This window comes from Notolabrus celidotus, chromosome 21 (assembly GCF_009762535.1).
Source record: "Notolabrus celidotus isolate fNotCel1 chromosome 21, fNotCel1.pri, whole genome shotgun sequence".
Lineage (NCBI taxonomy): Eukaryota > Metazoa > Chordata > Actinopteri > Labriformes > Labridae > Notolabrus > Notolabrus celidotus.
Genome location: NC_048292.1, coordinates 18968294 through 18993242, shown reverse-complemented (window position 1 = coordinate 18993242; position 24949 = coordinate 18968294). Strand labels below are relative to the sequence as shown.

At 40.4% G+C, this 24949-nt stretch overlaps 1 protein-coding gene across 1 annotated transcript in view; it reads right to left on the bottom strand.

The window, feature by feature from the left end:
* LOC117805160 (IQ motif and SEC7 domain-containing protein 3-like) overlaps positions 1-24949 on the bottom strand; it is a gene marked incomplete at its 5' end in the record, with an annotated part of 137735 nt that overhangs the window by 94291 nt on the left and 18495 nt on the right. Inside the window, 1 exon segment of the mRNA XM_034673793.1 lies at positions 14183-14263. Within this exon segment, the coding sequence (XP_034529684.1) occupies positions 14183-14263 (81 nt within the window).

Here is a 24949-nt window from a genome sequence, read left to right as displayed (position 1 = left end):
ACAAAATCACCGGACAACTCAATTAGACTCGGTAAAAACTGCATGCATTAGACCTTTTGTTCATTTTTTTTTATGCACTTTCAGCTTCTGCAGAACATCTATGTCATTCTATTGCTGTATTTATGGTTGTGTCATTACTTCCTGTTGCATATTTCATAAAGTACTGTGGGAGTAGATGTGTCTCCAGGGACAAGTGATTCGGTTAAATGGCCAAAATGATCATTTAGCTTGGTGCAGTGTTTGATATAAATGACAATAATCCAAACACAGTCAGAAAACTGCATGCATTTAGAATTTTGTGTATCTTCCCATTTTGGTCATTGTGTTGTATTGGTTTACATAAGAATATATTCTGTATTTAGTAGCACTGTGCACCTTGTACTCTCATTTTGATGGTTTGAAATAAATTGAAGTTAGGGACATCAAGAGTCACGTAATACTGTTTTCGGTATTACATACAAAAAAAACCTGTACTTTGCCTATCTTCCAATCTATCCTTACACTGTCTTATTTACTGTCTTGTCTTTATTACTTTATTATAATCACTATTAGAGCTGGGCGATATTGAAAAGATGTTATCAGGATAATTTAATTATCACAGTAAAAATCAAATAATTATTTCATTTAAATTTAAAGGCAGATTTTTGCTCCTTAATGAAAGTCGAAGTAACCAGTCGATTTGCTAGCTTGTATCTGGATTTAGTTCTCTTATAAGCTTCTTGAATCATGTTTGACGGTGCTAACAGGAAGTAGGTGTTTTGTGTAAAGTTTGATTTTTGTCAAAGATTTAGTTTGTAGATTCCTATTTTTCTCAGGTTGAGATAATTTGCATAACCTGATCTATTTACCCACATCAATAAGGTGTATTTAATTAAGTGTATTTAGTTAATAGCTAACGCTGAGTCAGCACAGTGTTAGACTAACGACTCTGCTTTGAGCTGGTAGGTTTCGTGTTTTCTTCTGTGTTGCTGTCGCTCGTTTCAGCTGTGTTTACATTCCACTCCAAACATCTTGATGCCTGCCTACCTCGATCATTTGTTATATTTATATTGACAAAAATTAGATCACGATAATTATCGTGATCTAATTTCCTGATACATATTTTTAATATTGCCCAGCTCTACCTGAAAGAAGGGTCAAAGGCTAGTGATGCTAATTCTTCTAATGTTAGCAAAACTCAAAAAATTTGACATAGTTTACCTGCAAACGCTGTGGTTCAGTGTTTAGTCATGTTAGATAAAATGTGGACTGTTTTTTGGGTGTACTCTTGCTTAAGTTGGTTAAACAGAGTTAAAATTTCTATTTAAACGACTAGGAAATAAGTTGATTTGGAGCATCCATAGTCTTTTATATATTTGTTATCAACAAGCCAATTAGAGACAGTGCTGCCATCGTTTGGGGTTATTTTCCTGACCTGACACAGCTCCCCGAATACCACAGAAAACATCAAACAACAGTTCAGCAGCACTCTGCAAGACTCATATACTAACTTTAACATGTCAAATCAGCAGAGTTCTCCTTTACAGATATACAGTACTCCATTACTTTAACAGCTTTCACTCTGCCTTTAAAAGCAGTTTGTATGTGTCAAAGAAGATCCAAGAACCAGGCGCTGGCATTTATACCTTGGCTGGAACTTGAAAGAGTGCTGATACTGAGACTCACACACACACGCAGAACATTTGAAAGTGCATACACACTCGAGATGCTGCAGCAAAGTCATCAAAATGTTGTGCTTTTATTAAATCTCCTCTGTAATAAAACCCTCCGCTTGCTTCACAATGCTGAGATAAGCTGCAGAACGGAAAGAGATGAGGAGGAGAAGCTCTCAGATCTCGACATTTGACGCTCGCCACTGTACCAGTGTTGTGCTAAAGAGGGAGATGGGTTGGTGTGACACTGCAGGAATGCGGCACAGCAACGTATGTTAAAAGTGTGTTGAGGTCTTGTTTTATGTGCATCTCTTGAATCATAAAGGTCCATGTGTGTTAAAAAGAACAAAAGAGTGAAGGATGTTTAAGCACATTTGGTGTCAGTGTTCTGTGGTAAATGTCTTGCATAAAGCAGGCCTCAGGGTGAAAATAATTGGTGCATAGCTTTGATTAGAAATTACTGAGCTCTCTTTAAAAACTCCATTATTCATTGAAAATGCTGCTGAGTGCTGATTTTAATTTCATGTGAATCCGGGCTACTGAAATCCCAGAAGATGTTTTAACTGGAGTGAGCTTGAACAAAAACCAACAGCCAAATGGATGAACCCCTGTGGAGATTGAAACTCCTCTGGTTGGCTTAGAGACAAACATTTTGAGCCAATAGGAAAATGAGAGAAAGCAGAACAATTAATACAAGACTTACAGTTTGTTGTACGATTATTTCAATATGAGACACCAAAAAATGTACCCGTTAATGGTCAAACACCCTCAGACACACCCTAACTCCTGGCAGACAGTCTCTGGATGTGATGCGACATCTTCCTGCTGTGCCCTCTGTTCCCATGACAACAGAACAGCAAACTGACAAGGTCACTTTTCTCCAGCTGAGGCAGCGTGATAGCACGAACACAGAGAGAGGCAACTGAGGGCAAATATTAAATCATGGGGTGGAGAGGTGACAGATATTTGGGGATTGTGGATACGACATTTGTGAAATGTAATTAGCTATGTACAGGTGACAGAAATCTCAGTGTCTTCTGGTGTGAGAACAAAAAGGTGGTGTGATTTTGCACTTTATGAGTTCTGTCCTGTCAAGAGAGAGTGTGTGTATGTGCCAGAGTCCCCTCTTTGATAGGTAGGCAAAGATACGTCCCTTTTAAGTGCTTTTTTTTTGTAAGTTAAAAAAAGAATTCTTACATCAATGTCAGGAAAAGAATAATTTCCTTTTTTAAAACCACCAAGAAAGGACCCAAATGACCACAAAAAGCTTCAGGCACACGCTTCCAACATACTCCTGAACGCCCCCCAATGAAATAAATCAATCATTCTATCAATCCCTCAATCTGTCCCAATGCATCACGGTCCCTGTAGTTTTGACAAAAAAAAATTACATTTATGTTGTTTCCTTTTTTTAAACCACCAAAAACAGAGGTCTCCACATTGTTCATTATAGGCCATAGTCCTCTGTTTGTAAAAAAGACAAGTATGCCTGTGTATTTGTGTTTTTTTGTGGGTATTAGTGTGCAAATCTCAGAGAAAGGACTCAAATGACCACAAAAAGCTTCATGCACACTTTCCCAGCATGCTCCTGAATGCCCTCAAACAAAATAGATCAATCATTCTATCAATCCTTCCATCTGCCTCAATGCATCATGGTCCCTGTAGTTCTGACACTCTCCCCAGCAGTTAGAGCCCACAACTTGTCTATGTTGCTACCCAAAGTGCAAAAGCATATCCAGCTGTGTCCTTGGTCATCTCGCGTCACCTCTCCATTTTTCAGACAGCATGACTCAACTAATTAGTGCAGTTTATTATTAATCCTGGAGATTAATTACAGAAAAAAGGCGTCTTGGCGAGCCAACAAAGCTGTCTTCTTCTGCCATGACCAGCAGAGAATTAATTTCCTGCAGACACACTATAATTCTTCAAACTGTGATCTCTTCAGGTGCCAAGGTTTTATCTGAACCACACGTGAAAAATTAAAATTTTATGTAAGTTTCTGATTATGGACATTGTTCAGATGGGGATAAAAATCAGAGCAGCAAGGCCCCTAAATCTAATCAGAATGTGACCCAACTGTGTTGGTCTTCATTTTGTATTACTCCAATGTCAAATGCTTCGTCAGATACAGTGATTACTCCGCTCTTTCCTCTACTTTAGCATTCTTTATAGCATACCATAAAATACAAGGCTGTAAACTTTAATTGGGGGTTCAAAAGTGAAGATCATCACTAATTCATCCTGGTTGTACCAGCCAAAATGTAACCAATGTGACATTTAAAAGAACGGTTTTACTTCCTGGCAACAAACAATTACCCAAAAAGTCCATAAATTCTGTGATTGTTATATCGTCATAGAAATAGAGCTACAGAAGGGGGACTCTGACGGACTTCATAACAAGTCTCCTCTCTGATGAGGTAAATCATTGTGAGCTAATTAGCATAGCAAACCTTGTTAAGGCGTTGGTGTGTGTATGAGTGTGGAGCCTGTCAGCAGGAGGACTAATTTAAGTTACTTTTTCAGATGGTGAGCAAGATGTCAGTCTGTTCTGTGAGCACTGTGAGCACTGTGAGCTGGTGGCAGAAAGCAGTCAGTTTGGCAGCTCAAGCGCCGAGAGGCTCAAGTGTGATGCCAAAAAACTGTGTTGTCACTTGCCACCGGCTGACTGGTCAGTTTATATTTAACTCTGTAACTGAAATAGTGTGTTTACTATCCTATCAGCTCCATCATAATGTGTACGGGATGACATCACCATGAGGGAGACAAGGACTGTTTTTGAAACCGCCTATAAAACTAGCAGTACGTACTGATCTGGCCATAATGTAATGTGTAGTATGGGAGGTAGAGTCTTACGTTATCTGTCACCTCTCCTTTGGAATCATCTTCCAGTCAGGGTCCGTGAGGCAGACACCCTCTCTACTTTAAGATTAGGCTTAGAACTTTTCTTTTTGATAAAGCTTATAGCTCAGGCTTGGACCAGCTCTTAGTTATGCTGCTATAAGCTTAGACTGCCGGGGGAACTGGCACACTGACACACTGGAATCCTATCTCACCCACCCCCCATCAATTACTTAAACACTCCCTGTCCCATTAAAGTTACCAACCATAGACCTTTCTGGAGATCCTGAGCTCCCTTGTCTCGTAGGTTCCTCTGGGTGGACATTCCAGACTCCAGTGGCAACAGCTGCTACTACTACTACTTCTACTTCTGTCTCATCACTATCATCTCTCTCTCTCTTATTCTCCTCTATCCCTCTTTCCAACCCCAATTCAGTGGAGGCAGATGGCTGTCTAACATGAGTCTGGTGCTGTTTGAGGTTTCTGCCTGTTAAAGGAAGTTTTTCCTCACCGCTGTAACTAGCTAAATACTGCAAGGTGCAATGCTCATGGTGGAATAAGATGAGATAAGATCGAGTCCTGTAAGTAAGATGGGACTGCCTGTCTTGATGTTGGATCTTTGTTAATAATTTAACATGGGTACAGCCTAGACCTCCTATGTTTGTACAAGTGACTTGAGATAACGATTGTTGTGATTTGGTGCTACACAAATAAAGATTGATTTTTTATTGTCTGTGTCTGGAGATGCCCTTTACTAAAATTCTTGAGAAAGACTAGACGTGTTGAAAATTACAAAACTGTAAAGACAAAGAAAGCTTGGCCTTTTGTTGAAAAATGAGTGATAGTGGAAACAACAGCCTGTTTTTTGGTGACTTGCTGTCCAAATTAGCACAAAATGAATGAGGCAGCTCTGGTAGTGATTTGCATTTACCAAGAACATTTTCATGCACTAAACAATTAAGTGATAACAACTTTCAAATTAAATCCCAGACTCTTTTTGCTTGTTCCGGAAAACTCCTATCACTACTATTTGGGTATTCTATCCATATTGCAGCTGTGTGCCCCTTTTCTTAACATTTCTGCAGTATCGTGCTCTATCAGAGCCAGATATTACTGCAGTGACCTTTTAAGTTTTAGGTAACATCTCAAACCAAATGTATCCAAGAATTTACTGGCTCCCTTACTGGACGAGACAGCTGAGAAAGCAGCTGCACTCTTACTGATGAGATGTTGCACTTGTTTGTATGTGCTGTATGCATCAGTCTTGTTGAGTACAGTTATTGCCATTTACTGAAGAGTAACTTTCAAGTGAGAGTGTGTGTATGTTGAGGGGGTATATTTTTATTTGACGCTTACTTGAATGCAACACCTAAACTTAATAGAGTGGGATTATACTGTTCAAATAAGTATCTATGTTGTCAGGAGCAAGCAGACACCATTTCGTGCAAGAATGGAGAATAGCACCAAGAATTGCTCATCATTTGCACCCTCTATACACTCCGTCTCAAGGTCCAATTCACAAAGCATAATGCACAAATAACATTCAAGCGCAAATACGCCCACTAAGTTCTGCAGCTCCATGCAGTTTGCCCCAGTTCTGTGTTTTGCTGTGACTGAGATGAGCTGTCAGCATCTCTACGCTCTGCTGTGCTTAGCTGCACCATGTGCTCCCATCCAGACAGCGCTAAACTCTATCCACATATTTGATGAGCAGAATGGAGAGAGACACCTCTTTCCATTTCATTATGGAGTCGATTCATGACAGATGTGACACAAAAAGCAGCTCATTTGATAAAAAAAAAAAAAAGCTCCATCATGTGTAACAGCACAGCCTGGGGTAGAGCCTCAGACAGCCCACAGCCCAAGACTGATTTAACCTCTGATTATTACACTGAAATTAACACTTACTAACTTTGTGTCATTTTTTTTAGGTCATCCAGAAGTAGAATTGTGGTCTAGATCACTGATGAGTTTGAGCATGACACCACTCAAATAAGTCTCTAAAAACTCTTCAGCTGGTTCAAAACGCTGCAGCTCGTGTACTGACTAGAACTACGAAGAGAGAGCATATATCTCCAGTGTTAGCTTCTCTAAGCTGGCTCCCTATAAAATATAGAATAGAATTTAAAATCCTTCTTCTGACCTACACAACTCTTAATGGTCAGGCACCTTCGTATCTGAAAGAGCTCATAGTGCCTTATTACCCCTCTAGAGTGCTACGCTCCCAGCATGCAGGCCTGCTTGTCGTACCTAAAGTCTGTAAAAGTAGTATGGGAGCAAGACTCTTCAGTCATAAAGCCCCTCCCCTTTGGAATCATCTAACAGTCAGGGTCCGGGAGGCAGACACCCTCTCTACTTTTAAGATTAGGCTTCAAACTTTCCTTTATGATGAAGCCTACTGTATAGTCAGAGCTGGTTCAGGCTTGGACCAGCTCTTAGTTATGCTGCTATAAGCTTAGAATGCCGGAAGAATTGGTACACTGACATACTGGGATCCTATCTCCCCCCCAGCTCTCCATCACTTACTTTAACTCACCCTTTCCCATTAAAGTTACTAACCATAGACCTTGCTGGAGTCCCTGAGCTCCCTTGTCTCATAGGTTCCTCTGAGTCGCTGCCGTAGACATCCTGCGGCTGTGGACGTTCCAGACTCCAACTGCTACAGACGTGCAGGACTCCAGCCGCAACAGCTACTACTACTAGTACTACTTTCCATCTCATCACTATCATCATTCTCTCTCTCTCTCTCTCTCTTATTCTCCTCTATCCCTCTTTTCAAAGCAGATGGCTGTCTAACATGAGTCTGATTCTGCTCGAGGTTTCTGCCTGTTAAAAGGAAGCTTTTCCTTGCTGCTGTAACTTGCTAAATAATGTGAGCTGCAATGCTCATGGCCAGTTAGTATTTCACTCCAACTGCAAGGAGCTGTTAGCGCATGGATTATGATTCGTCACAAACCTCCAATGTTGGTTCATCAAAGCTACACTGCAAAGTAAATGGTAAAAACTCCTAGACCCTGTGGAACTACAACAGAGGCAACACAACTCCTGAGATCGATAGTAGCAAACGTCAGCAGAAGATGGCTCTGGCTACTAATTGGAAGGCCGTGGCCATCCCCACAATCAGACCCTTCCATGGTGATTACAGACTTGACTTGTTGACCCTGAATACAAATCCCCCATAGTCTCTAAATCCACTGGTACCCCCTTAAAGCCTTACTAGAGTGGCCAGACTGTCAGGGTGAGTTTGCAGCCTCCACAGGGTCCTCATTATATGTGACAGTGAGATCTTTTCAACTTTTCTTTTTTTAGCTCACAACTTCTGACTGTCTCCTCATTTAAATGATCCCGCATACACAGTGTTACCTGCTCGTTACCTGCTTTCTAACTGATCAGATAAAAACTCGTTAGGTGCCGACTGATACAAACCAAGAGCAAGAACAGCTTCAAATTAGTACAGTGAGATTTTATGGAAGCTCATACTGATGACCTTTTCTGTGCAGACTCCTCTTGAATCAGTAGAAAGAGCTTTGCAAATTAAATATCATGATTGTTCTTCTTCTGACAGGACCAGGGTACAGAACAAGGCTTCACTATATCCTGAGGTGGAGCCTGTGCGCAAAGTGGTAATGGGTGGACTCTTTTTTTCCATGTGAATCAGGTGTTATTTGCTGTCAATCATGCTAGGAAAAAAACAGCATCTACGTAGTTTGACGTGAAAAATGCAACCATGATTTGGTGTCATAACTCAAAACACGATAAACACATACTGTAGACATGATGAACATGATGCCATAAGCTACCTGGTCGGACCTCAAACTATAGTGTCTTTACGGTGACTCCATACAGTAAATATACAAATAATATTCTTGAGATCCTCTTCATCATAATTTCAGTGTAAAACTGTTGGCTGATTCTGAAGCCATTTTCTGCTGCCTTGTGTTGAAACTATTGTCTGAGTCGCTGCCGGAGACGTCCTGCTGCTGTGGATGTTCCAGACTCCAGCTACTACATGCCAGACTCCAGCGGCAACAGCTAGTAATACTACTACTACTATCCGTCTTATCACTATCATCTCTCTCTCTCATTCTCCTCTATCCCTCTTTCCAACCACAACTCGGTCGAGGCTGATGGCTGTCTAACATGAGTCTGGTTCTGCTCGAGGTTTCTGCCCATTAAAAGGAAGTCATTTCATTGCCTCATCTCTCTCTCTCTCTCTTCTCTCTCCTCTCTCTCTCTCTCTCTCTCTCTCTCTCTCTCTCTCTCTCTCTCTCTCTCTCTCTCTCTCTCTCTCTCTCTCTCTCTCTCTCTCTCTCTCTCTCTCTCTCTCTCTCCTCTCTCTCTCTCTCTCTCTCTCTCTCATTGTCCTCCATCCCTCTTTCCAACCCCAACTCTGTCAACACAGATGTCTGTCTAACATGAGTCTGGTTCTGCTCGAGGTTTCCTTCTGATAAAAGGAAGTTTTTCCTTGCTGCTGTAACTAGCTAAATACTGCGACATGAAATGCTCACCATGGATTAAGATGAGATAAGATCAAGTCCTGTCACTAAGAGGGGACTGGATCACATCCTGTCTTGATGTTGGGTCTTTGTTAATAATCTAACATAGAGTAAGATCTAAACCCGATATGTTTGTAAAAGCGTCTTGAGATAACATTTGTTGTTATTTGGCGCACAAAATGAAGATTGATTGACCAACCTGTAACAGTGGGCCTACAGTGGATGGATTTAAAAAGTTAGTCCTCAAGGCAGTCAGCAAATGTCATTACCCGTGTTCGACTCTATCTGCTATTCTATCTCTAAAAAATGGCATAAAAGCCGCAAAATAAACTGAAATTCAGTTGAAAAATCCTGTGCTGGATCAATCACAGAATAAGCACAAAATCCTGGAGAGGCAGGAATTTTTTTTTTCGAGCGATACCAAAATGTCCTGTCAACATTTTATTTTCTACTCCTAGAAGACTGACACTGTCCCCTTCTGAGATGTTTGCCCTTTGTAAATAACAGTTTATGACTTTACTAAAAGCCTGTAAATAAAGAGAAGGAAAAAACAGCTGAAATGGCATACATCAGTGAAGGTGAAGTGACTCACACATCTCCTAAGGATTTCCCTGCTGATCTAGTGGAGTGCACAGTCCTGCATGTTTTCCTTGAGTATGTATGCTTTGGCACACACACTTGCACATTAACACTCACACTTGCACACACACAAACACACACACAGACAGACAGGGAGCTATGTTCTGATCACTGCCAAGCCAAAGCATGCAACATGATAAGAACTTTTTTTTTCACATGAACACAGATGCATTACATGTGTCAACAAGAAGGCTCACCAGTTTCCAGCATGGGAAAGACCCTACAGTACACACATCAATGCATTATGGTAGCTTTACATTTCAGAGATTACATTTTAATTACATGATAATATTCGTACATGACTCTTTCAAACTTAACGTGACCACAGTGGAGAGACAAGCCCGAATGAGGTGGACATGAATGAAGATGAATGCAATGAGGTGTGGGTGCCGTGTGGAGTTATGTCGCCGTGATGTGATGCAGGGATGCCACGTGAGTAAATGATCAACAAATCACTGACAACAATGCGGAAATACAGAAATCAACAACAACGGAATACAGCTTTCAAAAAGAGATAAAGACGCAACAAGAACAAAACGAACAAAAAGGAAAAGACAAAACCACAAGCTGCTTTCTGTCTCGGCCCCAGAGAGTCGTCCTTTTGAAGTGGTTTTGCTTCAGAGATTGATGGGGAGAAGTAGGGAAGGGTATTTGAGGGGGGGGTTGGGGGGGGGGGGGGGGGGGGGTTGACAACTTAGCAAGGACCTTCTGTTGTGCACTTTGTTTGTACCTTTAGCTAATGGTCCCTAAGCACAAAGCAATCACGAAACAAAGCAACACCAAACGGCTTCCATCAAGTAGAGCTCAAGCTGCTGAACTCCGATCGATTCTTGTCTTTCTCCTTTTTTTCTATTCCAATTCCCCCCATCCAGATTTTATTATATTTTATTATATTCCAATTCAACTCGAAACACTGCCTCTCTGAAATCCCAAGACATGAAGTGACTTTTGTGAATACAGATACTACTACAAACTTGGGTTTTGAGTCTTTCACTGTATAAAAGTATTTTCTGGCATGGTATGGACAACAGTTCAACTGCACCTTGTTCCAACCTTCAAATTTAATTCCAAAAAAGTTGGGAAGCTGTGTAAAATGTTGATTAAAACAGATTTTGATGATTTGCATAACATGAGTGGTAATCACTGCATAAGCTCAAAATGACTTACAAAACCACCTTCTGTGAACACAGCTAGTAAACCCATGCATAATTCCGAAACACTAACAATTTATCTGGGCTTAAACCCATTTAAGGTGGACTGTGGGGAAGTGAGGAAATGTCCCGTGGTCTGACATATCAAAATTTGACATTCTTTTTAGATGTCTTGGACGCTGCATCTTCTGCCTTCTATTAGGAGAGAGAGCCCCCAGATTGTTAAAAGCGCACAGTTTAAAAGCCAGCATTCGTGTTGGGATAGGGATATATGAACGCTCATGGCATGGGTAGCTTACACATCTTGGAAGACACCATGAATGCTGAACAATTTAAAGGTTTTGGGGCAGCCATCCAGACAATGCATTTTTCAAGGAAGACCTTGCATAATACAGTAAAGGAAAGCCAAACCATATTCTTCAAGTGTTACAACAGCATGGATCCCTAGAAGAGAGGTCCAGGTGTCAGATTGAACTGCCTGCAGTCCTGACTTGTCACTCGATGAAAACATTTGGTGCATCATGAAACAGAAAATACAACAAAAAGTTGAGCAACTGTAATCAGTTGAGGAAGATGGCTGCAGAACATGAGTCTAGTACTGTTTGAGGTTTCTGCTTGTTAAAAGTACGTTTTTCCTTGCCGCTGTGACTAGCTAATTACTGCAAATTGCAATGCTAATGGTGGATTAAGATGAGATAAGATCAAGTCCTGTCAGTAAGATGGGACTGGATTGTATCCTGTCTTCATGTTGGGTCTTTGTTAATAATTTAACATAGGGTACAGTCTAGACCAGCTATGTTTGAAAAGGCATCTTGAGATAACGTTTGTTGTGATTTAGCGCTATACAAATAAAGATTGATTGATTGGTTGGTTGATAATGCTATTCAAGGCAAGAATGGGACAACAACATTGGGGCACTGTTGGCCTATCAGTCTAAGTGCTCGCCCCATATACAGAGGCTATAGCCCTTGTCGCAGAGGCCTCGGCCATTGGCTGCATATCTTCCCCCACTCTCTACTCCCCACAGTCCCTGTCTCTCTTCAGCTGTCCTATCCATTAAAGGCCAAAATGCCCAAAAGAATGGGATAACATTTCACTTTCAAAACTCCAGAGACTGGTCTCCTTGTTTCCCTAACGTTTTTTTAAAGTGCTGTTAAAAGATGACGTGACATACACCATGATAAACATACCCTGTCCCAACCTTTTGGAAACATGTTGCTGGCATCCAACTCAAAATAAGCATATATTTAAATTAAAACAATATAACTTGGGGATTTCAACTTTGACATGTTGTTTAACACATAGGTTTTAAATGATTTGCAAACCATCAGATTCATTTTTTATCAACGTTTACACAGCATCCAAACTTTTTTGGAACTGGCTTGGTACAGTCCTCTTTCCCTTATCCACAAGGCTGATTCAATATAACCAAGTCCTCTGAGGTGTTATAAATTGTGATTCTGCCACTTCTTCCACTTATCATGCCCAGCACCACAGGGATTTCGATTAGCAATCAATCTGCTATGCTGCTATTTTCTGCCAAGTACAGACAATGCAGCACAACAAACCTGCAGAACATGCAGTAACCAACAAACAAACCATTTTGGGGGGCGGATGGCTTAATTGCAACTGATGAATGCCATAATTTGCAGTGAAACTGATGGCAGAGTGCTCCTGGGTAAACAAAAGCAGGAGGTAAACATAGATTTTTGTGCTGTCTATCCTGCTGGAAAGGAGCAAGATAATGGCCAGTCCAAGGCTTTCATTATTTCTTTTTGTCCTTGCTTATCTAACTCCGTATTTTGTAACTCGACTATTCAACACTAATATCAATTATGACCCTCCAAGCCATCCTGCCAAAGCCTTTACAGCAACTCCTTATGACTTGTTCTATTTAGAGCTGGGCGATATTGAAAAAGATGTTATCAAAAGGACATTTTTTATACCAGTCGATATCGATAATTATCACGTTAAATATCAAATCATTATTTCATTTAAATTTAAAAGGAAGATTGTTGCTCCTGAGTGAAGTTGAAGACAGTTTGTTAGTTTGTATCTGAATTTAGTTCTCTGAAAAACATATTTTATCCCTCATTTTTGACGGTGCTAACAGAAAGCAGGTCTTTAGTGTAAAAAGAGATTTTTGTGAAGTTTTAGTTTGTACGTTCTTATTTTTCTCAGGTTTAGGTTCTTTGCATAGTTTTGTTTAAATTCACAACAAAGATATATCAAATTGTATACTGCGTAAGAGTTTAGAGTTTATCTTTTGAGTAGTGCACTCCCCTTTAAGATTTCCAAGGGTTATGGGTGGAGTGATATTGTTTCCCACAGTGCAGTGAATGCATCTTGGTTATTTAGTATTCAGTTGCACCCTGCACTGTGGACATTAAAAGTGTTGGGAATGCACAGCAGAAGTTGTGTCCATGCTCTTCCTTTCCCCTCATCCTGAAAGTATATTAAATTAAGTGTATTCAGTTAATAGTTAACGCCGAGTTAGCACAGTGATAGACTAACAACTCTGCTTTGAGCTGGTAGGTTGAGTTTCTTCAGTGTCGCTCCATAAGGTCTTTAAGCTGTCTTTAACGTCTGTTCAATGTTGGGTTGCACCTTGCACATTAGCCCCCCTCTATTTCCAGTGGTTGGGGGGTGTAATTACAGGTTTAAATATATACAATTTGTATCTAACTTTTGTTATTTTTATATTGAGAAAAATTATATCAAGATAATTATCATTATCGTTTTATCGCCCAGCCCTAGTTTTTTACCATCTTCCCCAGGAAGTTGGCTGAAATGAGTCTAATTGTTCAAAACCTTTTTGAAATGAAACAAAATTTGACATTTCCAAACAGGTATTTATTCATTCAGGGATTTCCAGCTCCAGAGCTCTAGCTCCATCAAAAGATAACATTATCATCCTGCTTTGCTTGCTACACTCAGTATAACACTTCCACCATTATTCAATTTTCACATTGTAAATCTCCAGCAAGGACTTGACCATCATCCAGGACATGGGATCTTGATTTGATTGATTTGGATATTATTACTCTGTTCCGAAGGATTCATCTCCGACAACATGGCCCTAACAAATCCAGTGTGCCTCGGATTCACTCAGGAAACAATATTTTAGCCTCAACATGACCCAAAACCCAAGCTGAAGTTTTTCTTTCATTGTTTTTGATATCACTGAAGGGGAATAGATTCAGATTGGAGCACTTAGAACCACTTCAACTCAGAAAACACTGCTGGGGTAGTTGTGTTTTTTCATCTAAAGTAGCTACTGCAGCACCGCTCTTAACAGGATGCATGATAAGTGGCTGCAATCAAAGTTTACAGAAAATTAAATTAAATTGTTTAAAGTAAAAAAATATATATCTGTGCAGATGTGACTAGGATGCAGTTATCTTACCTGGGGACACAGGCGGTAGAGGTTTCCCCCTCAGGGGCATCAGGGGCAGGGCAGCAGAACTGGTGAAGCACTGTCTGGTTGCTGCAGAAACAGAGTAAGAGAAGATCAAAATGATGTCATACTTATGTGAAAAGTTAAACATCTTTCTTTCACATTTTGGTTGTATGTATTCAAGTCTTGTTGTCCATGTCAACTCAACCCTTGGAATTGGGCTTTTTCAAAACTTCTTCCTGGGCAGTGGTTGTCCAATCATAGCTTAGCAACCATAACTTAGCAGTCTAGATAAGCTTGTCTTGCATGTTAAAAGTAGTGTGATCCATCCATCCATTTACTTCTGCTTATCCAGGGTTGGGTCGTGGAGGCAACAGTCCCAGCAAATCGACCCAGACATCCCTCTCCCCAGCAACACATTCCAGATCCTCCTGGGGAATCCCGAGGCGAGCTCAGACCAGGTGGAATATATAATCCCTCCAACGAGTTCTTGGTCTACCCTGGGGCCTTCTCCCAGTTGGACGTGCCCAGAACACCTCTAAAGGGAGGCATCCTTATCAAATGTCCGAACCACCTCAGCTGACTCCTTTCAACGCAAAGGAGCAGCAGCTCTAATCCAAGCTCCCTCCGGATGTCTGAGCTCCTAACCCCATCTCTAAGGCTGAGCCCAGCCACCCTTCAAGGAAACTCATTTCATCCGCTTGTATCCACGATCTTATTCTCTGGTCATGACCCACAGCTCATGACCATAGGTGAAGGTTGGAACATAGACCAACTGGTAAATTGAAAGCTTTGCCTTCCAGCTCAGCTCCCTCTTCACCACAACAATCCGATACAACGCCCACATAACTGCTGACGCAGCACAAATTCGCCTGTCGATCTCACGCTCCTATTTACCTCCACTCGCAAACAAGACCCAGAGATACTTAAACTCCCTCACTTGGGGCAAGTAGCTCCTTTTAACAGGCAGATACATCGAGCAGAACCAGATTCATGTTAGACAGCCATCTGACCCAACTGAGTTTGGGTTGGAAAGAGGGATAGAAGAGAATACTGTAGATCCACTCACAAAGGCAACAGTCAATCCAATAATTCAGTTTGAAATCAACAGAAGTTAACAATAATGTTAACATTTAAACATACTGAAGGTCTGACGATGCAAACTGGAACAGTCCCCCATATGTCTCTCAAAGCCATGCCATTGTCCAAAATTAATAAAAGATTATCTTAACAACATGCTAGATCTAGTTCTACTGAAGTTGCAATTAAAATAGTCAAGCATTCAGACATTCAAGTGGGGTTTAAGGGCCTTTAGGACCACACTTAGTGTTATCTTTATTATTGCATTTTGATTCAACTCTCCCACTTTACTTTGTACTGTTTATCTCTTTGCTCTTCTGTTCCTCTTTTCCAGCTGCCTTCCTGTCATTAAATTTGTAAGTTAAGGATAAAAAGAAAATGCTGAACTCACTCATGGTTGTAATTAGGATTTAGCGCGTTGCAATGAATCGTAAAAGCAGGCTCAGATTATGTTTGTTGTTTAATTACCCACTATAACAAATATATGTATTGAGAGGAGTAAACAGAAAAATGTGAGGGTCAGGGTTTGTTTTAAGTTTTGAAATTTTACATTACGGAAAGCAAGCATTTCAGAAAGAAAGGTAATTGACACTGTACATGGCCTGGAACTGTAAAATAATTGCCCAATATTGTTCTTCCTTTCTAGCAATACATGTATTTGTTTACTTTCAGTCAAGGTCACACCAACATCAAACCCCCTTCATATCACCAGGATCAAAACCTGGAAAAGCTCTCTCTTTATAGCAGGAATATGTATATATGATACATTTTGCTAATTATTATTACTCACCCTCCACACCCTCTAGCTCACCACCTGTCCAGTCCCCCTCTTATTATCCTCTATCCCTCTTTCCAACCCCAACTCTGTCAAGGCATATGGCTGTCAACCCTGAGTCTGGTTCCGCTCAATGTTTCTGCCTGTTAAAAGGATGTTAAGAGGATCATATCCTGTCTTGATGTTGATTCTTTGCTGTGCTTGGACATTATATCATCTTCCAGAGTTGAATTACTGAGGAGTGAGACATCTTGCATCCATACTATCTTTCCTGAGAGTGACGCATGCGAAACAGCAACTTGGAAGTGGCAGGTAAAGCAACCATAGCAACGTGGTGGCTAAAACCAGGTCATTCAGTGTCAATAGAATCTGAAAATTAAGTGAACTAGCTGCAGATAAAGTAAGAGGTCACATGGAGTGCATCTTTGGTCTTGATGCAAGTTTGTCTGCGTTCAGATGATCTAGAAAAGATTATAAGAGAGAGATGCAGAGAATGAGAGCTGCTTTGAGAGCTGGAGTTTTGCATCACCATGGAGATAGACACAAAGAGACAGTTTCAGCACCAGGGAGAGAGACACAGACAGAGAGTAGACGTGTCAGCACCATGGACAGAGACGGAGACAGAGGACGAGCCTGGTATGAGTTTGCATAAAATATGTCTGCCTTTGGAACGTGTAAAACTTAAAATCAAGAAGAAAATCATGACAAACATCCTCATCATGTTCTCTTATTCCTGGCAACAAGCTTTACATGTTAACATTTTATCTCAATTCAGCTTGATAAGCCTATATAAGTACTCCTATAGAAGACATTACACATCTTTACCTGTTGACAACTTGTGCGATGAAGAAAAACTAGATGTTGTTACAGTCCTATTAACACAATTTAAATTTTCACGTGAAAATGAGACATCACCTTATTTGCATATAAAGACACTTAAAGGTACAGTGTGTAAAAATAGGAATATCATGCAATACCTAGTAGTCAGATTCTAGATTGAAACCTTCCCTTGCTGAACCCTCTTTTGCTTCTTCGATGCATGATAAGTATGATCCTCCATTTGTCAAGTTTTTATCATTGAGCGTGAGCACAGCAACTCCCTTCTTCTTCGTCTTCCAGCCAGTCCATTTCAAACGGCCAACTATGTCACTAGTTTAAACGTTTAAGACGGTGGCCTCGATGGAAGGGTAACAGTGGTGGGCGATATGGCCTCAAAATGGTAAGATAAGATGAGATATTACTTTATTGATATCACGATATCCTATATATAAATAATTAAAACCATTAATACCATTTATTCCAGCCAAGTTGAAGTCTATGATGTTGAAAACTGAAGCTAATGGGGAAGTGCAAAAACAACAGACCCACTAACATCCAATTGAGGCTGACTTCAAAAGCAAAGGAATTTACATTGGAGCCCGTATCAAAGTCAAGTGTCAACAAGCAGCATATCTAAGATCATTTGCATAATCAGATTTATTTACCCACATCCTTAAAGTGTTTTTAATTAAGTGTATTAAGTTTATAGTGAACTCTGAGTCAGCACAGTGTTAGACTAACGACTCTGATTTGAGCTGGTCGGTTTTGCGTTTTTGCTGTCGCTCGTTTCAGCTGTGTTTACATTCCGCTCCAAACACCTTTAAGCCCGCCTACCTCTTACCTTGCAACATGATTGGCTGTTCAATGCCGTCTTCTTCTTCTGTCTAATTTTGGGTGGCAACTAGCGTTTAAGACACATTAGCACCCGCCCCTCCGTTTCTAGTGGTTTGGGGGTGTAATTACAGGTTTAAATATATCAAATTTGTAAAAACCTTTGTTATATTTATATTGACAAAAATTATATCAGGATAATTATTGTTATTGAATTCTCGCCCAGCCCTACTCAGCAGTACCTCAATACAGATTTGATTGAAATATGGTGACCCTAAACAACATTTTTCAAAACCTGTCCTTGCATCGTATCTTCAGGAAATCATTTACAGGATGGTCCAGCAGCAAGTCCGTCAACGATGCTTAAACATTCCTCTTTTCATTGGAACATACTTTAGAGATACAAACCAAGTGAAGGTGATACTGAGATGTAGAAAGGGAAGAGCAAGAGTATACATTTTTAATGTCCATTTGAGAAACCCGTGAGTGCATTTGCCATTCTCCCTCCATCAGCGTGTCCTCCCTTTCAACCTGCTTCACATTCTTGATTCTCAGGCTTCATCAATCTCAGTCGTCCCCTCCCCCCACTCCTCTCCTTCTGCCCTCTTTTACACTGATTTTTCATCACTCTCTAAGACTCCCCATCCCCCTATTTAGGTTCTTACAGGCACTGTGCGTTATGCAAGAGATGAATTTGTTAAATGACTCTCTGTTATAAGATGTAACCAGTAAAAAGGAGCAGCTGCTTGCCATATGCCCCTTCTTATCCCAGGACACGAGACACGGTGAGGAAAGGTGAGACATAAAGATGACAAAGGAAGGCCGATATTCCCAGAAGCAGCCACCCGTCCGTACTTTATCACCTCTCTGCTGCCTTTCAATCTTCTTCTCCGTAGTCAATCTCCCTGCCCTCGTCTATTTCTGTTTCCCCTCCTGCCTGTCCCCAGAGAGAGGACAGAGAAAACAAGGAGATCTGAATGTCTTCTTCTGTGCCTCCCCAAAGAGCAAGACTGCTGGTTCACCTCAAGAACACTTCAATCCAGATTGAAGGTTGAAAACGAGAAAAGGAAGAAAAAAGAAAGGGATGTTTGGTGAGGTACTTGACAGCAACAATGGCAGACAGCACAGGGAGGGAAGGACAGCAAATTAATTCCCATTGTTAATGCGTCTTCTAATTGTGTTCCCCTTAACGACCATGACACCACTGTGCCTGTTTTTAATAGGTGGAGAACACAGGCAGTCTCTGAGGGGACACAGATTAGGCTGAGCGGAGCTCCACTTGTGTACACTGATAAAGCGTGTGTATTCTCCAAGACAGGGTATGAGCACAACTAGCTTAATAGTCCTTGGTCAACTGTGTTGTCTATGAACCAGGAAATGTGATGTTTTCAGCAGCAGGAACTTAACACGACTCCTTAAACTTTCCAAATAAGGCGGTGTGCGCGCTACATGCGAGTATGCATTCAGAAATGCAATCACACAATGAAATAAAGGTTTCCAGCTGCGGCCTATGTGTCTATGATGACTCTCTCACAAGGGGTAACAAAATTTTACAACAACACAATTATTTTCTCTCCTCTCAGTAAATGTTTCATGTCAGATGAATCAGCCTTGGAGAACATGGCTGCAATGAAGGCACTTACAGCCTCAAACTAATAAACTAAAATGAATAAAATTAACATTTTATTTATGTGTGTGAGGAGCAAAGAGCAGGTCAGGTTTTGTCAGGAAGTTGAAATATGCATCTTCAATATTCAACGCATTACTTTAACACTCTAAGACTTGTTTACTATATTACACGCCGTTAGACAATGTTATTGATTCAAAAAGGTTGACCAGTAAAAAATATTGGTAGCTAGTAGGTTTATGAATCCACAAGCATCAGTGACAGGTGGACAAAAAAGTTAATGCTTTGATGGAAAATATTGTCATATCGTTGTCGTAAATTTTCCTGAAATATCGTGATGTCATTTTGAGGCCATATTGCCCACCCCTACTTCATAATTGAAACACAGATATACAATTGGAATCTGAATGATATATGCTAAAATACTAACTAGTGCAACTAATAAATTCTAATATGATGATGATCCTATCTCACCCCCCCTTCCCACATCCTACCAGCTCCATCATAATGTGAACCGGATGTCTTTACCATGAGGAAGACATGGGCTTCGAAACAGCCTACAAAACTAGCAGTGCGTACTGATTTGGCCATAATGTAATGTGTAGTTGGGAGGTAGAGCCTTCAGTTATCAGTCACCTCTCCTTTGGAATCATCTACCAGTAAGGGTCCGGGAGGCAGAGACCCTCTCTACTTTTAAGAGAAGGCTTCAAACTTTCCTTTTTGATAAAGCTTATAGTTAGAGCTGGCTCAGGCTTGGACCAGCTCTTAGTTTTGCTACCATAGGCTTAGACTGCCTGGGGAACTGGTGCACTGATACACTGAGATACTATCTCACCCCCCCATCACTAACTTTAACTCTCCCTGTCCCATTAAAGTTATGAACCATACACCTTTCTGGAGTCCCTGAGCTCCCTTGTTTCGTAGGTTCCTCCGAATCGCTGCCGTAGACGTGCCGTCTCCAGCGGCAACAGCTACTAGAACTACTAATATCTGTCTCATCGCTATCATCGCTCTCTTTCTATCTTATTCTCCTCTATCCCTCTTTACAACCCCAACTCTGTCAAGGCAGATGGCTGTCAACCCTGAGTCTGGTTCCGCTCAATGTTTCTGCCGGTTAAAAGGATGTTTTTCCTGCCCGCTGTAACTAGCTTAAAGGTGCAAAGCTCATGGTGGATTAAGATAACGTTTGTTGTGATTTGGGGCTATACAAATCAAGATTGATTGATTGATTGATGATGAAACACTTGTAGACATTGCATAGATGCAGCCATCACAAATATGTCTACACCCAAACAATCTGTGTTAGTCTGTGTGAACACCTTGGGGCAAAACAATAGTATAGGATCACATCTGAATCACAGATTCAACTACATTTGAGAAAATCACTTTACGAGGAAGTATTCTGGGATGGAAAGGGGATGAACTCTTTATCTTATAAACCACCTTTCATCTTAACCATCTATCTCTTTCTGCTTTGATCTCCGAGTTCTCACAATTTTCTCCCTATTATTATCGCCATCTCAGCTCAGTCTTACTATCACCTCTATCTCTCCACTCAGAAACAGATTGCAGGAATTTTTTTTTAAACAATTGTGGTTTATGTAGACGCCTTTAAAAAAGCTGTCAGAAGAGATTGCACATTACCCAGACATTTCTATGTAAATCAAGATGTATGATCTCCCTGAATGTGATTTTGAAAATTTGCAAGGGTACAAACACTTTCCTCCACTTTCTCTCACCCCTCCCCTGAAGAGTGCGGCTGTTTGATCAATCCATGCACCGACGATTAAACTGAACTCGCATGACCTGCTTTCTGTTCTTCCACACCACTGACTCAGCTCCCCTCGCAGCCTTCACTCGCTAATACCACCTATAAAAAATCTATAAGCTTTCATAAGCTCTTCCACACACACCGGGTCTGTTTGAGGAAGAGTGTAATCTGCACAGCATGGTGTTATCGTATTTTGTTTTAACTTCTAATGTCTAATGTGTTTGTCGATGTGCTCCTCCTTGCGCTGAATTTCGGTTTCACACTGTCAATAGCTCTCCGGCTGATTCAACTCGTGCTCAGGGGCGGGAAAAGATCCGTGCATGCTGGAGTGATACAATTTGAAGCATGTGACGAAGAAAGAAGAGAGAGGGGGGGGGGGGGGGGGGGGGGGGATCAAAGCTGGGAATAATTGACGGATTAGGTTTCACAGACCATTTCCTTGGCAGTCAGGGAAAAAATAGCTGTGAACATGTTCTCTCATACAAATAACATAATATGCAGCATTAGAGTCTGCCCCTGAAGGCCAAACAATGTAAATACAAACACAGTTGACCTTGGAGGGAGCAAACACCAACAGTATCGACACTACAGAACATTTAAGGTAGCAGGAACGCTCGCTTTGAAGGAGATGTTTGTGACAAATGCCAAAAATGTATTTCCATGTTTGTTTTGATGCAACATGTTAGAATAAATGCATTTAAGAGTCAAGGTCAAAGACAAATAAGAGAAGTCTTTTGACAGAGAGAGAAGACATTTATATTCACTAAGTATGGGAGGTTGAATGTGCAGTATAAGCTAGGTTATGCTCTCTTATTGACCACCTAATAATACCTTATGTTCCTGTATTACCAAACTGCTTTCCTTTATTTGGAAGTCACATTAAGTGCTTGTTGTACCTAAAGTCTCTAAAAGTAGTATGGGAGGTAAAACCTTCTGTTATCAGTCCCTTCTTCTTTGGAATCATCTACCATTCAGGGTCCGGGAGGCAGACATCCTCTCTACGTTTAAGATTAGGCTTCAAACTTTCCTTTTTTATATAGTTAGAGCTGGCTCCGGCTTGGACCAGCTCTTAGTTTTGCTGCTATAGGCTTAGACTGCCGGGGGAACTAGCACACTGACACACTGGGATCCCACATCGTAACGGCTTCCAAGATGTTAACATAAAATGTATTTAGAGTGACCAAGGCCCTGTATTTATGTATCATACTAGATTCACAAAGAGCAGCAGAGTCCCAGTTTCAGGTCCAAACACTGAACTGTGGTTACATTTAGGTAAAAAAAAATTGAAAAAAGTAATTACTGTAAAATATGGAATATAGGTCATCCCAGAACGTATTTGTATGTTCAATATTGTACATGGTCCCTTTATAAATAAATCTAATAATAAAGGAGCAAAAACAAACCCAAGCTCCACAACGTTTATTTACTTGATAGTATACCACCTTAAATACATTATTATGACCTAATGACGGAGAAAAGCTGTCTCAAGCATGCCAATTTAAATACTCCAAGACACATTTTAATAATCTATTCTTTATCAATATTTTCTAACTTGATAGGTGCATTTAATAATAGCAGTGTCTTTATCATGTTCATTGAAAGCATTGTAGAATTACCAACAGCAAGTACCTGAATTTAGGACTGGTTTATGTAAACTAGATCTATTCATCTCAGTAGAAGCCCTTTTTTTTCTTTTAAAATACTATTTAAAAATACACTGTTCATCATTCTGTTTAAAGAGTGTTGTCTGCATATAAATACATTCAAAAACTTGTGCTTCTCGATGGTTTGTTCACATCTCTTAGAGGTTAACATGATGAATTTGTGCAGTGGATTATTATTATAAGTGAAGTATCCTTGAACTAAATAAGATTTCTCTTGTATGAGAACAGCACCAATCTTCCACACACCAACATACAGAGACACCTAAAAATATATCGATTCCTTCACTGAGAACTAAAAAAAGCTTCCTTGAAAGGTTGACGTCAGCATGGACTTTTGGACCATCCCAAGTGGCTTAGCTCGCCTTCTGCGAACATAACCGATAGAGAGCTGGAAATGGACAAGAGAAAGCCAACAAAGGAGGATGAGAACGCATTCAGTCCACATATTTGATCCCCTAAATAAACTGCGGACGGTGCCAGTGTCAGAAAAGCTTTAATTGTTAAACTCTTTGTGTCATTGTGGACCGCTTGATTCCACTGCAGCACTTTGCACCACTGTTCCAGAGATACTATTTCAGTATCATTCATGATGCAACAGACAAGCCTCCACCTCCTGAGACCACAGTTAAAGCATGTAAACTGGTGGCAATTTGGACTTCAAAGCAAAGAGAAGGAGAAGTGACAGGTTTGAATGTTTGTGAGAGCATCACAAGCCATCTGAAGATTTATTTAGAATCTGATATCAGACCCTATATGATAACAGAAAAATAAAAATGATGCACTAACTGAAAAATCTAACTGGAAGAACAAATTTTAATGTCATCCCAAAATAAGCAGACAAGAGAAACTTCTTTCTAGGCTTTTAACATTTCAGAATCTTTCACTAAACTCCCAACCGTTAGTCCCCCTTCAATACATTTCAAAAGAGAAGCATTTGACAGGAGGAGGCAAAACAAACAGAAATGAGAGGAAAGAGCTGAGCCCAGGGGGGGAGAGCAAGAGTGAACTACTTCCTGGTGCTTTCCTGTCAAAGAGAGTTCACTCAACTGAAGAAGTTCATGACTGACGCTGTGCTTCAGTTGTTGTTGTTTTTGATCGTCGTCTGAGTTTTCACCTCCATACTGATATAAAAAGAAAAGTTAATTTTCAATTGGCGTTAGCTAGCTACTTCAACAGCATTTGTTGTAATACTGATATGAAAAGTTAGCTTTCAACTGGTGTTTACCAGCTACTTCAACAGCATTTGTTGTTATACTACTTTGAAAAGTTAGTTTTTAACTGGCGGCAACAACCTACTTCAACACAATTTGTTGTAATACTGATATGACAAGTTCGCTTTTAACTGGCGTTAGCTAGTGACCACAACAGCATTTGTTGTGATTCTGATATGAAAAGTTAGCTTTTAACTGATCATCGCTAGCTACTTCAACAACAATTAATGCTATACTTTTATAGAAGAAAGCTTGGCATCCATTTTTTGGGGGGAGAGTAAACAACAGCAATAATTCTCTTACTGATTTGTAATGTAAATAATTTACAATAGACATGTTGGATTATCAGTAGAAGAAGTAAATACTATATAAAAGTGGCTTTAATTCATTGCCAATTTTGCAAACTAGCTATGACGAAAGTTCCTTTAAGGGTTTTTGCCAATAATTTGGGGGCTAAATGTGTTTAATACTGACATTGGTATAGATCTCTTTCTGCTACACTGGTCTAAATGATGTAGCTCTATTTGGATTCAACGCTAAGAGATGGCAGAGTTGTTGCATTTCCTAAGGCCATCAAAGTGCCCATGTTAGCACTAATAGCTAACGTTATCATGTAATCCAGTACATAATTCAGAACATCAGCGAGCAGCTTGAAGCTTTTACCAGATTCACATTCCCTTTAAATTTGACTGTGATTTAACAGTGGCCTTGTGCTAGACCCCAGAAACAATGGGATCAACACAAAAAGAAATGGCAGGACTTGAGATGAGAAACAGAAGAATAAAAGAAAAACACTGTGTGAGAATTATGTTCCTCTTCTTTCTGATTCAGTTACGACTTGGGTTAAAGGACTCAAGCCTAACAAACAGGCAAGGTTAAGATGAAAATTAGTATTGATGTGTTTATTGACATTCAGATTTTCCAAACCTGAGGGGTATACTACGAAGCCGCATTTGCAGTTATTGAGGTTATCGAGGTAACTTCAGGGTTAACTGGAT